This window comes from Dermacentor variabilis, chromosome 2 (assembly GCF_050947875.1).
Source record: "Dermacentor variabilis isolate Ectoservices chromosome 2, ASM5094787v1, whole genome shotgun sequence".
Lineage (NCBI taxonomy): Eukaryota > Metazoa > Arthropoda > Arachnida > Ixodida > Ixodidae > Dermacentor > Dermacentor variabilis.
This window is the reverse complement of record NC_134569.1, coordinates 228,314,883-228,330,793: the sequence shown is the minus strand read 5'-3', so window position 1 is coordinate 228,330,793 and position 15,911 is coordinate 228,314,883. Positions and strand designations below refer to the sequence as shown.

Below are 15,911 nucleotides of genomic sequence, written 5' to 3'. Positions count from 1 at the left end.
ATCAGGGCTTAGGTAGGCGTCTTGGAAATATTTTTCTGCGGCAAGACCCACAAGCCTGACTGCCCCTTTAGGGCTATTGTCTCTGAGAAGACATGGTAGATGCGAGTAGGGCACTACCTGAAGCGCCATTTATGCCAGTTACCCCTAGATGACCCTTTCCTTGTGCGGAGCTCTAGAGAAGTCGTGCTGACTTTAGAACAAGGAACTTGGAGCAATTTGTACACGTTTTCACTGGACGTTGAAGAGCTGTATTATGCGATTCCTCATGACGGAGTGCTCAGTGCCATTAGGAACAAAATCGAATACTTTGGTGAAGTTAGGTTCAGTTGTGCAACCGGAGTGAATAGTACCAGTTTTTAGAACTGTTAAGCTTTTATCTTCATTCCACTGTCGTTAGTTTCAAAAACCAACGCTATGTGCAACCCAAGGGTATTTGCATTGGATCGTCGCTCGCTCCCATTTTTTCAGACATCTTTCTCAGCGCCTTTGACAAGTGTGTAAATAGCATTCTGAATCAGTCATGTGCTCCTTCCATAATGAGGTACGTCGATGACTACCTGGTGGTTGTTAACGACGTTCCAGGGTCTAGGCTAGATGACACTGTTGAATCTATAATTAACACATTTAGAAATGCATCGGAGGCTCTAAACTTCACGTGCGAAAGGCCTTGTGATAACAGCATTCGCTTTCTGGACCTCAATCTCACTCTGATGAACACGCATGTCTGTTTCGAATACCAGCCGAGGATGAACAAGCAGCTCATTTCATACGACACTGCGCACTCTAAGCTAGTAAAAAGAGGAGTTGCAACGACTTGTCTAAAAGAAGCGCTAAATAAATCTTGCAACCACAAAATAGAAAGTAGTTTCAACAACCAAGTTTCAAGGCTACGCCTAGCCGGTTTCCCTTCACTCTTGATCTCTAGCGTTTGCGATAAGCTTCTTCAAAAGATCAAACAGGCAGGAGAGGGCACTAACACAAAAAAGCCATTTGCTAGCAAGAGATTACATGTGATTCTTTATTGGCACAGCGTGTCCCACAACCTCAAGAAGGTGGCGCAAAGGCACAGTGTTAATCTTCTCTTCAGTGCACCGTGTAAGCTGGCCAAGATATGCCCTATGATGACAAAAGCAAAACCCGAACCATGCTCTAAGAAACATGCAGTGCAGTACACGGCTTGCAAAAGTAATGTCGTATATGAGATACCCCTAAGTTGCCAACAGGCTTATATCGGCCAAACCGGACGGTGTTTTAATGAAAGGGCGCGTGAGCACAATTGGGCCGTAAATAACAATGCGGGGGGCCATATGGCAGAACACTGTAAACGTCACAATTGCCGTCCGTATCTTCGCGACACCAGGTTTCTGGCACGGTCTAGAGATAGACTAGAAGGGAGATATTGGAAGCTTTCTACATTGCAAAGGCGGAGGACACGTGCATTAGCTGCCCTTCAGTGACGCTTACCGAAAAAGAGATAGCTTTTCTAATGAGGTAGGGAGGTCGTGATGTCACGATGGGCCATTCTAGGTTGTATCTATTTAGAGTCCTGTTTCTTCAAAAACATTTAGTTGGAAGTAGCGCTTTGTCCGTCGTACATGTTCTTCTTTTAGTCCGCGTCTTCGTAGCGCTCTTTTCTTCAAGCAATAACTGATTGTTCTCCAGGGCGCCTGCGTAGGTATTCATGCTTGATGGTGTCTATCCCTGTATCCTTTCATCAAAGGTTTTTGCAGAAGCCACTGCAAAAAATCCGGTGTTGTCAAAAGTGCTACATGATTTATGGTCTGGTCATGTTCAAGACTTCACATCAGGGGCGGGGGGGAGTCGTACGTGTACCGATTCAATGAGTTGAGTGTGCATCAGAACTGTGTGCTCTGGGGAAACCGTGTTGTGATACCCTCCAGTCTCCAAGGGGAAGTCCTCAATTTACTACACGAGAGCCACCCTGGGGTCACAAAAATGAAAGCCATTGCCCGAAGTCAGGTGTGGTGGCCGTCGTTAGATAGTGACATCGTAACCACGGTTCAAGAGTGCTTCACCTGCCAACAACAATAGAGACCATTGAGACTAGCGCCTATGATGCCGTAGCCGTTCCCCGACAGGGCCTGGTCAAGGATCCACGTAGACTATGCGGGACCTTTCCGGAATGCCTATTTTTTATTGCAATCGATGCATTCTCCAATGTAGCTTTCCCGTTTCGTCACCCTCAGCGGAATGTACTACTGCTTGCGTGCGAGTCATGTTTGCGAATAAGGGCCTCCCAGACATGGTGGTATCGGACAATGGAGCCGCATTCGCGAGTGAAACGTACGAGACATTCTTGAAGAAGAACGGCGTGAAGACGATGCTAGTACCGCCCTATCACCTTGGTTCTAATGGTGTGGCAGAGAGAGCCGTTCAAACTATGAAAATAAAATTACAGAAAGTTGGCCCAGTGGGACCTTCGTGCACAAATTGCACGAATACTGTTATGCACAAATTGCACGAATACTTTTATCATATAGGTCGACACCCCCCGAAGTCACCGGTTATTGCCCATCCGAGCTGTTGATGCGACGGAGGCTCAGGACTGCACTGGATCTGCTGCGACCGGACCTAAGGAGAACAGTCCTCCAGAAACAACTCGCTCAGACGATGGAGTACGACCAAAGAACGAAACCTAGGGTGTCAGCACAACCAGGAAACAGAGTACTCACCAGGAATTTTCGGTTAGGTCCGAGCTGGATTCCCGCTGTAGTCATCAGACAACACGATTCACAAGTGGAGCTACAATTGGATGATGGGCGACAATGGACCCAGCCTCTCAAACATGTAAGGCCACAGTCGATGCCCGACCAGCACAATCGTCGGTGCTCCCACCTTTCCACCACACGGTCGGAACCACATTTGACTTTATCCTCAGGGACCGGAGGTACAACTACCAGTGGTTTACCTGAAGCAGCGACAAGCTTGAATGGTCAACCACTACTATCCGGCGAGCCTTATCAGCTGGAGACCAGTGACACCATAACATCAACACGCACCAATTGCTGCCCGCCTCCTTCCACATCTCGGCTTCGTCGGAGCACTAGTGAACGCCGTCCGGTGTTTCGGTTTTCTCCTTGAACTATAACTGCTTATATGCTGTTAATCTGTTGTGTTAAGGGGTGAGTAAGTGTGGTAACTGACACCACCAGGGGGCGGGCGATGTACAATAAAAAGCAGAGCGCATAACCTGTGCGGTCAGTGGGCCTACGCCCCTCACAGCGGCTACTGTGCCTTCATTGCCGTGCGATATGGCCGCGGGTCTGGTCACTACAATTCTGCTGATCACTGCTTCTTTCAGGGGTTGTGATGAATAGTTGTTTAACAGCAAACTTACACGCTCGTTCATTACAAAGGGAATTCTCGTTAAAAGCGGCATTGCAAAATGGCGATTTATTTTGTAGTGAAGAGGAATGCCCATCGCTGCAGCCACATCGCCAATCGTCCGGGAGGCGCGAGCTCGAGATTGCCTGAGCCGCTCTGGTTGAGAGATGCTGCCTGCTGCTCTCTTGTACCGTATTCATATTAGATTCTGGTGAAGGTGCTACGGTTTTCCCCCAACCTGGAATACGCACCCGAACTCTGCCATACGTCATGCCTGACGGCCCCAGCCGGACATCCCCACCGGTTACTTCAGCCATCTTATTTATGTGCCAGTGCCCAGCGTCAGCGGGATCCTAATATCTTCAGCGGCACTGATGAGAAAGACGTTGAAGATTGGCTGGAATCGTATGAACGCGCCAGCAACACCAACAAATGGGACGATTCTCTCAAGCTCGGCAACGCGATCTTCTATTTATCGGACGTCGCCGAGCTGTGGTTCAAAAACCACGAAGCCGATCTCCGCACCTGGGCCAGCTTCGAAACCAGCATGGACGAAGTTTTCGGCCGCCCTGGCGTGCCCAAACTTCGCGCTGAACAACGCCTACGAAGCCGATCCCCGCAAACTGGTGAGGCGTTCACCAGCTACATAGAGGACGTCGTCGACCTCTGCCGGCGTGTCAACCCGACGATGGCGGAAGCGGACAAGGTACGTCACATCATGAAGGGCATTTCCGACGATGCCTTTCATATGCAGCTGTCCAAAACCCCAGGCACTGTTTCTCAGGTCATGGAGCTTTGCCAGAGTTTCGAAGAGCTCTGCAGACAGCGTCTTCTCACGCGGCGCCCCCCTGTGTCCGACGAAACCCTCGCGAGAATGACCGCGGCTCCTGAGATGGACTCCCTGCTTTGCCAGATAAACGAGTTCGTCCGTGCTGAGGTCGCTCGTCAGCTTTCGCTGCTGTCCTCAGCCACGCCACCACCTTGGCTCTTGCCGGCCAACCTTCGCAGGGTTATGCACGAGCAAGTTGGCGCAGCTCTCCCTACTGCCCGCGGGACTCCGCTGGCGCCGACTCCCGTTGCTTTTCCCGAGGTGACTGCACCTCTCAGCTATGCCGAGGCTCTCGCGTGGCCACCATCCGATCTTTGCGCCATTCCCATCAGTCGTGCCATTGCGTCCACCTCCTCACTTCGTTCAGCCGCGGTACCCACACATCAGTGGATAATGTGCAGCGCGGTTGAGGTGTCCTCTGCTGAGAGACAGTTACTGCGCTGCACTTTACCCCAACCTTTCCTTCCCATCAACTAGAATCTCCTTCTCTCTCTCTCTCAGTGGATAATGTCGCACTCCTGACAACCGGCCACTATGTTTTGCGTGTGGTCTACCTGGCTACGTTGCACGGTTTTGTCGTCGCCGCGCAACATCCTACCGCCGTAGCTTCGACACGGAATCATACGTTTCCCCCTACCCGTCATCCTCCGCGTTTCAGAACCCTGGCCAGGTGTCTTCCTACTCGGACCACCGCCCTCTTGTTGACCGCCGTTCATCATCGCCTCGACGCCGCTCGCTTTGGCCGATGCGTCGTCGTCCTTCTACGCCGGAACGGGAAAACCAATCGTCGCAGTTCCAGAGGCAAGAACTGCGTCACCCACGAACAGACCAAGGCCTATCCCATCTCCCACTAACGTTATTGATCTGTACGTGGACGGCGTTGCATTTTCAGTCCTTAATGCCAAATTCTGCCGTTCGCTCAGAAAAGTTTCGATGCCACTGTCAAACGTGTCACTTCGTACTGCCAGCGCAGACCGCATCACGCCTGCAGATGCGTATACTGCTCGCGTTGTGATCAACGGCCTCCTCCCCATCGTCGAATTTTCGGTGCTGTGTTCTTGTTCCAACTATCTTATTTTGGGCTGGGACTTCCTTTCCGCTAATAAGGCCGTAATGGACTGTTCTCGTGTTGAAGTGGAAATTCAAACGCTGTGTCATGCCCCACTCCTTGACGCTCGTGAAATTGAAGATAAAGTATTTGTTGCCGAAGACATTACAATTCCACCGCGCTCATCTGCCCTTGCCACAGTGTCATGCAACACTGTTGCTGATGCCAGCGCACTTTTTACACCATCTGCAATTTTCGCTCGTCGCAAATGTTCCCCGCTGCCTTTCACTCTTTTGGACGTTCATGCCGTCGCCAGCAGACTGTTCATCGCCAACCGATTGTCCTGTCCTCTCACTTTGCTTCGTGGGGAGTGCGTTGGGCGTGCCCAGTGTGTCGACCCTGCTGCCGTCGTTGACATGCCAACTGGTTCCATCGCCACTCATGAGGTCGCCGGAGTGACCTGTAACCCCGCACAGGAGCCGACTTCACCCGATGTTTTACGTAGATCCATCGCCGACACCTTGACTCTTTCTCAACGCGGCCAGCTTCTGCGCCTTCTCGACAAGTTCCGTTCGTCTTTCGACTGCCAGCATGTTCCCTTGGGCCGCACGTCAACTGTATGTCATCGCATCGACACGGGTACCAGTGCGCCACTGTGACAAAGACCATATCGTGTATCCGTGACAGAGCGCCGTGTTACTGACGACCAAGTAGCTGACATGCTCAAGCGCGGCGTCCTTCAGCCTACGGATAGCCCCTGGGCATCTCCCGTTGTTCTTGTTAAGAAAAAGGATGGATCGATTCGATTCTGTGTCGATTACCGTCGTCTCAACAAAATAACTCGTAAAGATGTTTACCCTCTTCCGAGAATTGACGGCGCCCTTGACTGTATCGAAGGCGCGGAGTTCTTCTATCGATTTACGCAGCGGCTATTAGCAAGTCCCCATGGCACCCGAAGACCAACCTAAAACGGCCTTTGTAACACCAGATGGCCTATATATGAATTTCGTGTCATGCCCTTCGGGCTTTGCAGCGCTTCCGCAACATTTGAGCGTATTATGGACAAGCTTTTGCGTGGTCTCAAGTGGAAAACGCGCCTGTGCTACTTAGGTGATGTGGTTACTTTTTCGCCGGATTTTCCCACCCATTTTTGTAGGCTGGAGAAAGGGTTACAGCTCAACCTAAAGAAATGACACTTTGGCGCAAGGCAGCTCACGATCCTTGACCATGCAGTATCTGAACACGGTATTCTTGCTGAAGCCGCCAAGCTCCGTGCAGTTGCTGATGTTCCCAAACCTTCCTCCGTAAGATAACTCGCAACTTCTTTGGACTGTGTTCTTACTTTCGCCGCTTCATTAGGAATTTTACGTCCATCACCGCTCCCTTGAATCAGCTTCTACGGAGCGACTTGAACGATTACGCTTGGTCGTCCGCTTGTGAGGATGCCTTCCAAGAGCTGCGTCGTCTACTGACCTCGCCGTCTATACTGCGTTACTTTGACCCGACAGCTCCAACCGAAGTACACATTGACGCCAGCGGTGTGGGACTCGGCGCTGTGCTCGCGCAGCGCAAATCTGGATTCGACGAGTACGTCGTTGCATACGCAAGCCGCATCCTCACCAAAGCTGAGAATAATTATTTGGTTACGTAGAAGGAATGTTTGGCCATAATCTGCGCACTTGGTAAATTTCGACCCTCCCTTTATGGCCGCCCCTTCGACGTGATTACAGACCACCATGCACTTTGTTGGCTGTCCACGTTGAAGGACCCTTCAGGTCGATTAGCTTGCTGGGATTTGCGGTTGCAAGATTTCAACGTGCGCGTTGTCTACAGGTCTCGCCGCTGCCACACCGATGCCGACGGGCTTTCCCGTTCGACCGTTTCAACCGAAAGCGATGCCCGCCTCTCTGCCGTTGACCGAGTACTTTCGTTCCCAACTGGCTGCGACATGGCTTCGGAGCAACGAAAGGATGCCTGGATTAGTGCTCTTATCCGCTTCCTTTCAAACCTGTCGACTGTTCCTTCACCTTCCCGAGCTTTGCGCCGTCAAGTATCCCACTTCGAAATTCGGGATGGACTTCTCTATCGCCGGAATTACGTCTCTGACGTCCGAAAGTGGTTGCTGGTCATACCTTGACATATTCGTGGTGAAATATGTTCTGCCTTCCATACTGACCCGCAGTGTGCACATGCGGATGTCTTCAAGACGTACACCCGGCTTCGCTCCAGGTTTTATTGGCGTGGCATGTACACCCTTGTGTGCAAGTACATTCGGTCGTGCCTTCAGTGCCAATGCCGCATGGTTCCTGCTCAGCATGTCTATGGTCCACTCCAGCCAATCCCGTGTCCTACCAGACCCTTCAATCGCATTGGCATTGACCTGTATGGACCCCTTCCGAGCACGGCTTCCGGAAACCGCTGGATAGTCGTCGCCATCGACCATTTCACGCGATACTCAGAAACAGCCGCTCTGCCTGCTGCCACCGCTCGCGATATAGCATCCTTCCTCCTGAAAAATTCTCCGTCACGGTGCACCTCGCGAACGTTTGAGTTATAGAGGACGTGTCTTCCTCTCCGAAGTGGTCAACGCACTCCTTGCTGAATTTCGCATCGTTCATGGCAACACCACCGCCTACCATCCTCAAACTAATGGTCTGACGGAAAGATCTGACCGCACTCTTGGCGACATGCTCTCCGAATACGTCGCCTCTGATCACACTGATTGGGACCTCATTTTGCCATTCATCACGTTCGCCTACAACACTGCACCACAGGCGACCACAAACTTCTCCCCGTTCTTCCTCTTGTATGGCCGCGAATCTTCGACTACCCTCGACACCATTCTTCCGTACAGACCCGACTCATCCGAATGTACGCCCCTCTCTGAAGCTGCCCGCCGCGCAGAGGAATGCCGTCAGCTCGCCCGTTCCTTTACAGCCGTCGACCAATGGCAACAAAAATATCGACGTGACGATGATCACTCGCATTGTCATTTTCTTCCGGACTCCCTTGTGTGGCTTTGGCTTTCCGCCGTTCCTGCTGGACTCTCATCCAAGCTTGTCTCCAAATATCAAGGACCCTACCGTGTTGAAGCGCAGACGTCGCCTGTGAACCATATTGTCGAGCCTGTCACGCCGCCTACGGACCAACGCTGTCGGGGTTGTGAAACCGTCCGCGTACAACGCCTGAAGCCGCATTACGACCCCATGATTCTATGTTCACCATGAGTCGCCAGGATGGCTCCTTCTCCTACAGGGGGGGGGGGATTCTAGTGAAGAGGAATGCCCGGCGCTGCAGCCACATCGCCAGTCGTCCGGGAGGCGAGAGCTCGAGATTGCCTGAGATGCACTGGTTGAGAGACGCTGCCTGCTGCTCTCTTTTACCGTATTCATATTAGAGTTTATTCATTTATTTAGTACAACATAAGTGCCAAAGGCAACAGGGAGGTGGTTATGAGCAATCAACAAGAAAAACTGAAATGTGCGACAGGTTTAAGCTGTACAGAAGGAATAGCTGCTAATAGAAAGTGGGCCAACTTATATTAACACATAAACCTTAATGACACGAAAACGCTGTCGAAGCAAGAGAAAAGTTGCACTTTGTGAGTAAATTACGGTGCTACAATAAAAAGAAAAAGAAACACCAAAAAGGCCACGCTTACCAAGAGAGAGAGAGAGAGAGAGAGAGAGGCCAATCGGTAATCTAGAAAAGACTCAAGAACGAGACACGGCTGGTTCCCCGCACCAGCTCGCCGTGACGTCACGGATTGTGACGTAGTTGGTTCACGCAGTCGATTATTCGTCAGTAAAGCTGGGCTATTCTAGACGAGCTGGAGACTGAAGTTAAGAAATTTCGAGAATTACCGCTACACAGTTACTGCTGTGTAGCCAAACAAACTGTTGTAGACCAAACACGAGAAAAATACGCTGAAATCCATTATCTCACACTGACGTGCCTTCGCTGAGGTTTCGACGCGGAATTGAAGAAACACCTAAGTTTGTAGCCTCCCTTTCCTCTTCTGAGGGTCAACGTCTGCCACGTAAATGAGGATATCGAGTTTCAAAGGACTGCAGCTTGACGAATTCCAACTTAACAATCTGACATTCCAGCGCGATTGCAGGAGGCGTACAGCGTGCCTCGGTGACGTTAATATGCGTGCGCATTCGACTGAGGGCCCACCTGCATGATGTTGGCGATGGACGTGTCGCCGAGGATGTTGAGCAGGCTGGCCACGCTCTGGTTGCGGGTGCGAGCCGGCGGCGAGGCCTTCGTGGCCGCCTCTTCGTTCGACGCTTCCTGCGAGCACGCGCGTGAGGCTACACGCTAGAGAGCAAAGCCCCAGGCCGGCTTGGGTATCAAGCCGGACCCCGTGGCGGCCTAGCATATAACCCAGGCCTGCACGACTGTCAGCCGACAAAAGCCTACAGAAGCACGGCTTGGTGGAAAATTTCTGGCGAGAAATTTTATTTAATGTTCTTGCGCACCTATTTACGTTGGAAGCACTATAATGCTTATACGCATTTGTAAAAACGGCTCTTCATTAATGAATATTTCTTGCAGCCAAATAAATAAAAAAATTGCATTATATATTCGAAAAGCAAGTGACTAAAATTCTAAACAAAATGTACAATAAGCGATCAATCTGTTACGATATGATCAGGCTATCACATACAACGCCATTATCACATTTTTTATTCGAAGTAACGGCAGCAACTCTCCTTAAAACCATAGTTTCACCAGAAGACAAACACAACAATCGCCAAAGCCAGCAAAGAAGACCTACGTGGATATTTACCTTTTACCATTTAAAACACAGACGTGGGGTCTAGGCTTCATATGAACCGATGGTGGTGTACTACTTCCAGAATATGTTTTGTCAAAGGTGCATTTGCTCGTACTACAAAAAGGCTTTGTAATGCATCTGGCCTTAATTTCTTGATGCTTTATTTCCGAAGGTTTGGCTTTCAAATTGGTCTTCTGTGAAGTGATCATAAGATGAATAAACTAAGATTTGGTATGGCACAACTTTTTGAGAAATGATACAAGGCACGGAAGAAAATATACGCCGTGACATTTCACAAATAATTTCGAAAATAAGAACTGTTGATATGTGAGGCCGCCACGTGCGTGGCCATATAAAAATTTTATAAACGTCGAACGCTGAAAATCGTCTTGACAGACCTACCCTACTTATCCGCGTTAAAAATGTTTCAACCAGCTTTTATTTGCACGACACCTCAGAACCAAATATAATTTCGACTGTGTTTAGTAGATGTCTGCATTGTGATTTATTACGCGCGCAGACATGGCGTACTCAAGATATAGCTGCCGTTACTGTGCCTAGGTACAGTAACTGCCGACTTTGGTAACAACCCCGAAAATACAGATACGTGCACCAATGCGCGCTACATAAAAGTTGGACCTGCACCGCGAGTAGCATGAACAGCGGGGGCTCAAAGGATGAGAACCGCCGTTTTAGTCTCGAGTTCGTTAGCAGAGTACAACTCAAACAAAAAAGAAATACGTCCAGCAACGCGCCTCACTACAGTATGCAATACGCGTCACTGAACGGCGCGTCGAACTAACATACGAAGCGCAACTTTCGTGTCCGATTGAGCCAAGCAACGGTTTCAACTGCAACGAAGCGAGCGCGCCAAGCAATGTGCGCAACATCAAGCCTGCCGAATTAGAAGCATGACCGACGAGGCTCAGATAACATGAAGCACGGCTTTCGTAGCAGCGGGTGAACGTTTCCAACTACAACAATGCCGAACGTTATTTAGTGCGAAGAAAGGCTGCAGACTCTCGCGTTGCAGCCTTTCCAAATCGTCCGAAAAAGCACGAATGACTTCTGATGAACGAGAAGAAAGGGGTTAACCGAGGGGCCCGATTTTTATTACTCATATCATAAGAAGCCAACAAACACTGACACCAAGGACAACGTAGGGGAAATTACTTGTGCTTGATAAATGGAATGAAGAAACGATAAATTAATCGAAATTAAAGTGGATGAAAAAAACAACTTGCCGCAGGTGGGAACCGAACCCACAACCTTCGCATTTCGCGTGCGATGCTCTACCAATTGAGCTACCGCGGCGCTGTTTCCCCATCCACTTTCTTGGGTATTTATGTGTACTAGTAAACCCTGGGAGTGTTAGCCAGCACCACTACTCACAGACCTTGGCGGCGGACGTGGAACGTCCTTTTTGCCGCAGGCGTCACGAGAACGTGATCTTTTTGGGTGAAGGTGATCTTTGGGTGAAATACAGTGAGAATGCTGCAGTAACGTCACATTCGTGAAACAAATTCTCAGAAAAGCATAACTGATCTCTGAGGCTGATTGTAAACTCAAACACGCACTCCCACATCACGTTTGCTGCTGCGTCCGCACCAACGGCGCAGAAACTCAAGCCATGCCGACATAAATTACTTCAGGACGTCTCACAGATCCGTCATCCATGTGGAAGACGTCACGGCTTACCGAACAGGTTATGAGAGTGCGAAAGCAATAATCGGAAACTGCTACCCAGCGTGTACCTAGCATACAATACGGAGCGCTCGACCAAGCCAGCATGCCGACCGCCAATAGATGGCGCCACTGTCTACGCAATATGGCGGCGCCCATGAAAAATAAAGTTCTATAAACGAGGAGTGCGTTTGTGTTGTTGAAACAACGCTGCTGGTCACCACACGACGCTTGCGCCTGCGAAGCGTCTGCGGTTACCGAAATTCGACATCGTCAGATCGGATAAAATGCGAATGGAATATTATTGCGATACACGGCCCAGGTAGGATTTTGTACGGCTGTAACGCTGATAGCTGACGCCGTTTTGCTGCAACCTAGCCGGCGTAGGGGCGGTCACCAAAGGTTCGCGTTGAAATGTAATTATTAGTGATTATGAAATAAAAGTTAGCCTGTACATACCACGCTGGATTATATAGCAACGTTTATGCCCATTTTTTTTGTCAGTAATCAACTGTATCTTCTATTGTGAAATTTCACTGTCTCCACGTTGGAGGATTTCGTGCGGCTGCGGCGGAGAAAGCTGATGGCCCTTTCCAGCTACGCCACCAGTGCGGAAGCCCCAGTGCAGCTGTATGGCCACACACTCAAAAATAAAGGAGTTATGGTGGAGTAAGCGCAGCATCTACTCTAGAGGAAACGTATTTACGCTTTTGAACTATTTTGTGAGAATGGAGAAAGAGATAGCAGAGCATTTCCTAACAAAGGCGCGGGTCCCGCGCATTTATAAAGTTTGCCCGGCCGATCCCCTGCAGCCAAATATTTCGGCGAGCCGCGTTGCTTCTTGCGGATGGAATAACGAAAAGTATTTTCCCCTAGCCTCCTCGGTTGTTGCACCCATAAGCGCAACATAGGCTAGGCAACGCCGGAATACCTAAACGGCGCCAGCGCTAGAGAAACGCTTCCTGCCAAAACTACGCTGCCAGAGGCAGAGAGAGAGAGAATAAACATTTATTTGGCAAAACAAGCAGGAAACTTCCTCGATGAGTGGGGCCCTCAGTCCAGGGCTCCATTGCCATGAGCGACTTCGCGAACACGCTGGATCAGCCGTTGTTGGTCCTGACGGCTTGTGCTTAGCAGCGCAGACTCCCAAGAGGAAAGGGTAGGGTTGGGTATAGGAGGAACACCAGAAGAATTAGGGCATTCGCATGTGGAGTGGTACACCATGGGTTTGGCCCCACAGTGGGGAAATAGGAAGGGTATAGGGTGGGATGAAATATATGTAACATGTGGAGACATGGAAAGGAATTGTCTGCAGTTGCCGCCAGACAGCGGCATCTGCCCTATTAAGCGAAGAATGAGGAGGGGGATAGTTATGGCGGCTTTGTCGGTAGTGCTCGAGCGTCTCACTGTAGGGGCTCTGGCGGTGCGTCGTATGGGTTGGACAGCTCTTCCGATGGTGCCGGCCAGTCAGACCTCGGGCTAACGCATTAACGCGTTCATTACCATGGAGAGAGGCGTGTCCAGGAGTCCAGACGATACGCACCCTGCGTAACACAGGAGGGGGACAGAGGAGAGAATTCGATGTGTGTGTGCAGTCACGAGTCTTTGTGCGAAGGCCCGGCAGGCAGCCTGCGTGTCCGTCGCTATGTTGATGGGGATGTCTTGTGCGGGAAGGGTCGAGGCGTCGAGGAGCAGCTGTACGTTGTGGGAATGTGGCACACACCCTAAGCGCGTCTGTGTTTTCAGTTACAGCTAAACACATGGCCCGCCTCCCTGGGTAGCGGACAGCGTCAGTGTACAAAACCGGTGTCATTGTGGGGCCGTCACCAAAAATGCGTGCCAGAGCCTGAGTTCTGGCGCGTCCACGGCCGGCGTGTCGCTCGGGATGCATATTACGGGGAATCGGAACTACTTCTATGCTAGCGCGTAGAGCAGGAGCGAGGCGATATTGTGGGACGTGTGTAGGTGTCTCAGGGACAGGGCAGCCAAGGCGAGAGAGTATAGCGCAGCCCTGACGGCTGCGTCTAAGATGTTGGAGCTGACCATTGCGAAGATCCTCGACAAGCTCGCCTACGGTGTTGCGGATACCAAGCTGAAGAAGCCATGGTAGAGTGTATAAGCGCGACTGGACGAGGACGAAGAAAGAAACAGATACACAGACACAGCGCTTCACTTTCAACTATATATGGTTGATATATAGTTGAAAGTGAAGCGCTGTGTCTGTGTATCTGTTTCTTTCTTCGTCCTCGTCCAGTCGCGCTTATACACTCTACCATGGATTCCAACCAACTAGCCCGCCAACGTGTTTTAACCTGAAGAAGCCGTTGTGTGAAAGCATGTGGAAGCAGCCGAAGAGCCGCTTTCACTGCCTTCCGCAGAAGGGCGTCCATCTTCTTAGTCTGAGTGAGGGTGAGATTATGATAAGGTAGGTGATAGGTGAGCCGAGTGATTATCAGAGCCTGTACTATGTGGAGGACGTCCTTCTCGCGAAGGCCTCTTCTACGATTAGTAATGCAGTTTATCATATGTGTGACTTGTGCTATCTGGTGACCCAAAAGGTGCGTAGTGTGCGAGGCTTTGCCATCCGACTGAATGGGGAGACACAAGATGCGGAGTCTAGCTACCTGAGGGATGGGGCTGCCGTGTAATAGCAGGGAGATATTAGGGGATTCGTCGGTTCCGCGGCGCCGCCTGTGCACGAGGAGCGATTCGGACTTCTCGGCTGCACAGGAAAGGCCTCCCGTGGCTGCATAGTTCTGCACGACACGCACAGCTTCCTGGACAGCATCCTGGATGGCCCCGTCGGATCCCTGGGTTGCCCAGATCGTAACGTCGTAGGCATAGAGAGAGCGCCGGATGGTGGGTATCTGGTCCAGTAAGGAGGGCAGCTTAGCCATAGCCACGTTGACGAGAGTGGGCGATAGGAACAAGCCCTGTGGTATTCCTCTACCTGTGTGTGCGATGATGTCCGACCGGAGCTCTTCTATGCCAATAGTTGCTGTGCGGCCCGAAAGGAAAGCTCTGAGGTACGTGTGCCGCATTGGGAAGAAGCCAGATTGTCGAGAATCAGGTCGTGAGAGACGTTGTCGAAGGCCCCCTTGAGGTCCAGGGCCAGAATAGCCCTGGCCTGTGCCGCAGTGGGGCCATCCACAACGTCCTCCTTGAGCTGCAGCAAATCGTCCTGCGCAGAGAGGTTAAGGTGGCAGCCGAAGAATTTATCCGGAAAAAATTGGCCGTCTTCGAGAAAGGGTTGTAGCCGCGAAAGTACAACGCGTTCGAAGAGTTTACTTACAGACGAAGTCAAGCATATAGGTCGGAGATTCTGGAGGGACAGTTGCTTGCCTTGGCTAGGAATTAATAATAATAATAATAATAATAATAATAATAATAATAATAATAATAATAATAATAATAATAATAATATTCCTCATCATCATCCTGGTTACGCCCACTGCAGAGAAAAGGCCTCTCCCATACTTCTCCAACTACCCCGGTCATGTACTAATTGTGGCCATATTGTCCCTGCAAACTTCTTAATCTCATCCACCCACCTAACTTTCTGCCGCCCCCTGCTACGCTTCCCTTCCCTTGGAATCCAATCCGTAACCCTTATTGACCATCGGTTATCTTCCCTCGTCATTACATGTCCTGCCCATGCCCATTTCTTTTTCTTGATTTCAACTAAGATGTCATTAACTCGCGTTTGTTCCCTCACCCAATCTGCTCTTTTCTTATCCCTTAAAGTTACATCCATCATTCTTCTTTCCATAGCTCGTTGCGTCGTCCTCAATTTGCGTAGAACCCTTTTCGTAAGCCTCCAGGTTTCTGCCCCGTAGGTTAGTACTGGTAAGACACAGCTGTTATACACTTTTCTCTTGAGGGAGAATGGCAACCTGCTGTACATGATCTGTGAATGCCTGCCAAACGCACCCCGGCCCATTCTTATTCTTCTGATTATTTCAGTCTCATGATCCGGATCTGCGGTCACTACCTGTCCTAAGTAGACGTATTCCCTTACCACTTCCAGTGCCTCGGTACCTATCGTAAACTGCTGTTCTCTTCCGAGACCTTTAAACATTACTTTAGTTTTCTGCAGATTAATTTTTAGACCCACCCTTCTGCTTTGCGTCTCCAGGTCAGTGAGCATGCATTGCAATTGGTCCCCTGAGTTACAAAGCAAAGCAATATCATCAGCGAATCGCAAGTGACTAAGGTATTCTCCA

The 15,911-nt window shown here is 50.3% G+C and overlaps 1 protein-coding gene and 1 non-coding gene across 5 annotated transcripts in view; both read right to left on the bottom strand.

Annotated features, from left to right (window-relative positions):
* LOC142573136 (glycogenin-1-like) overlaps positions 1 to 15,911 on the bottom strand; it is an 89,449-nt gene that overhangs the window by 24,553 nt on the left and 48,985 nt on the right. Inside the window, exon 8 of one of the 4 annotated variants that reach the window (XM_075682668.1) lies at positions 9,402 to 9,518. The exons of the other annotated variants lie outside the window; for them this stretch is intronic. Coding sequence (XP_075538783.1) covers positions 9,402 to 9,518 — 117 coding nt within the window. The remainder of the gene's footprint in view (positions 1 to 9,401; positions 9,519 to 15,911) is intronic. 4 annotated transcript variants of the gene reach the window in all.
* Positions 11,247 to 11,319, bottom strand: TRNAS-CGA (transfer RNA serine (anticodon CGA)). Its single transcript has one exon. It is a non-coding gene; the product is annotated as a tRNA-Ser (tRNA).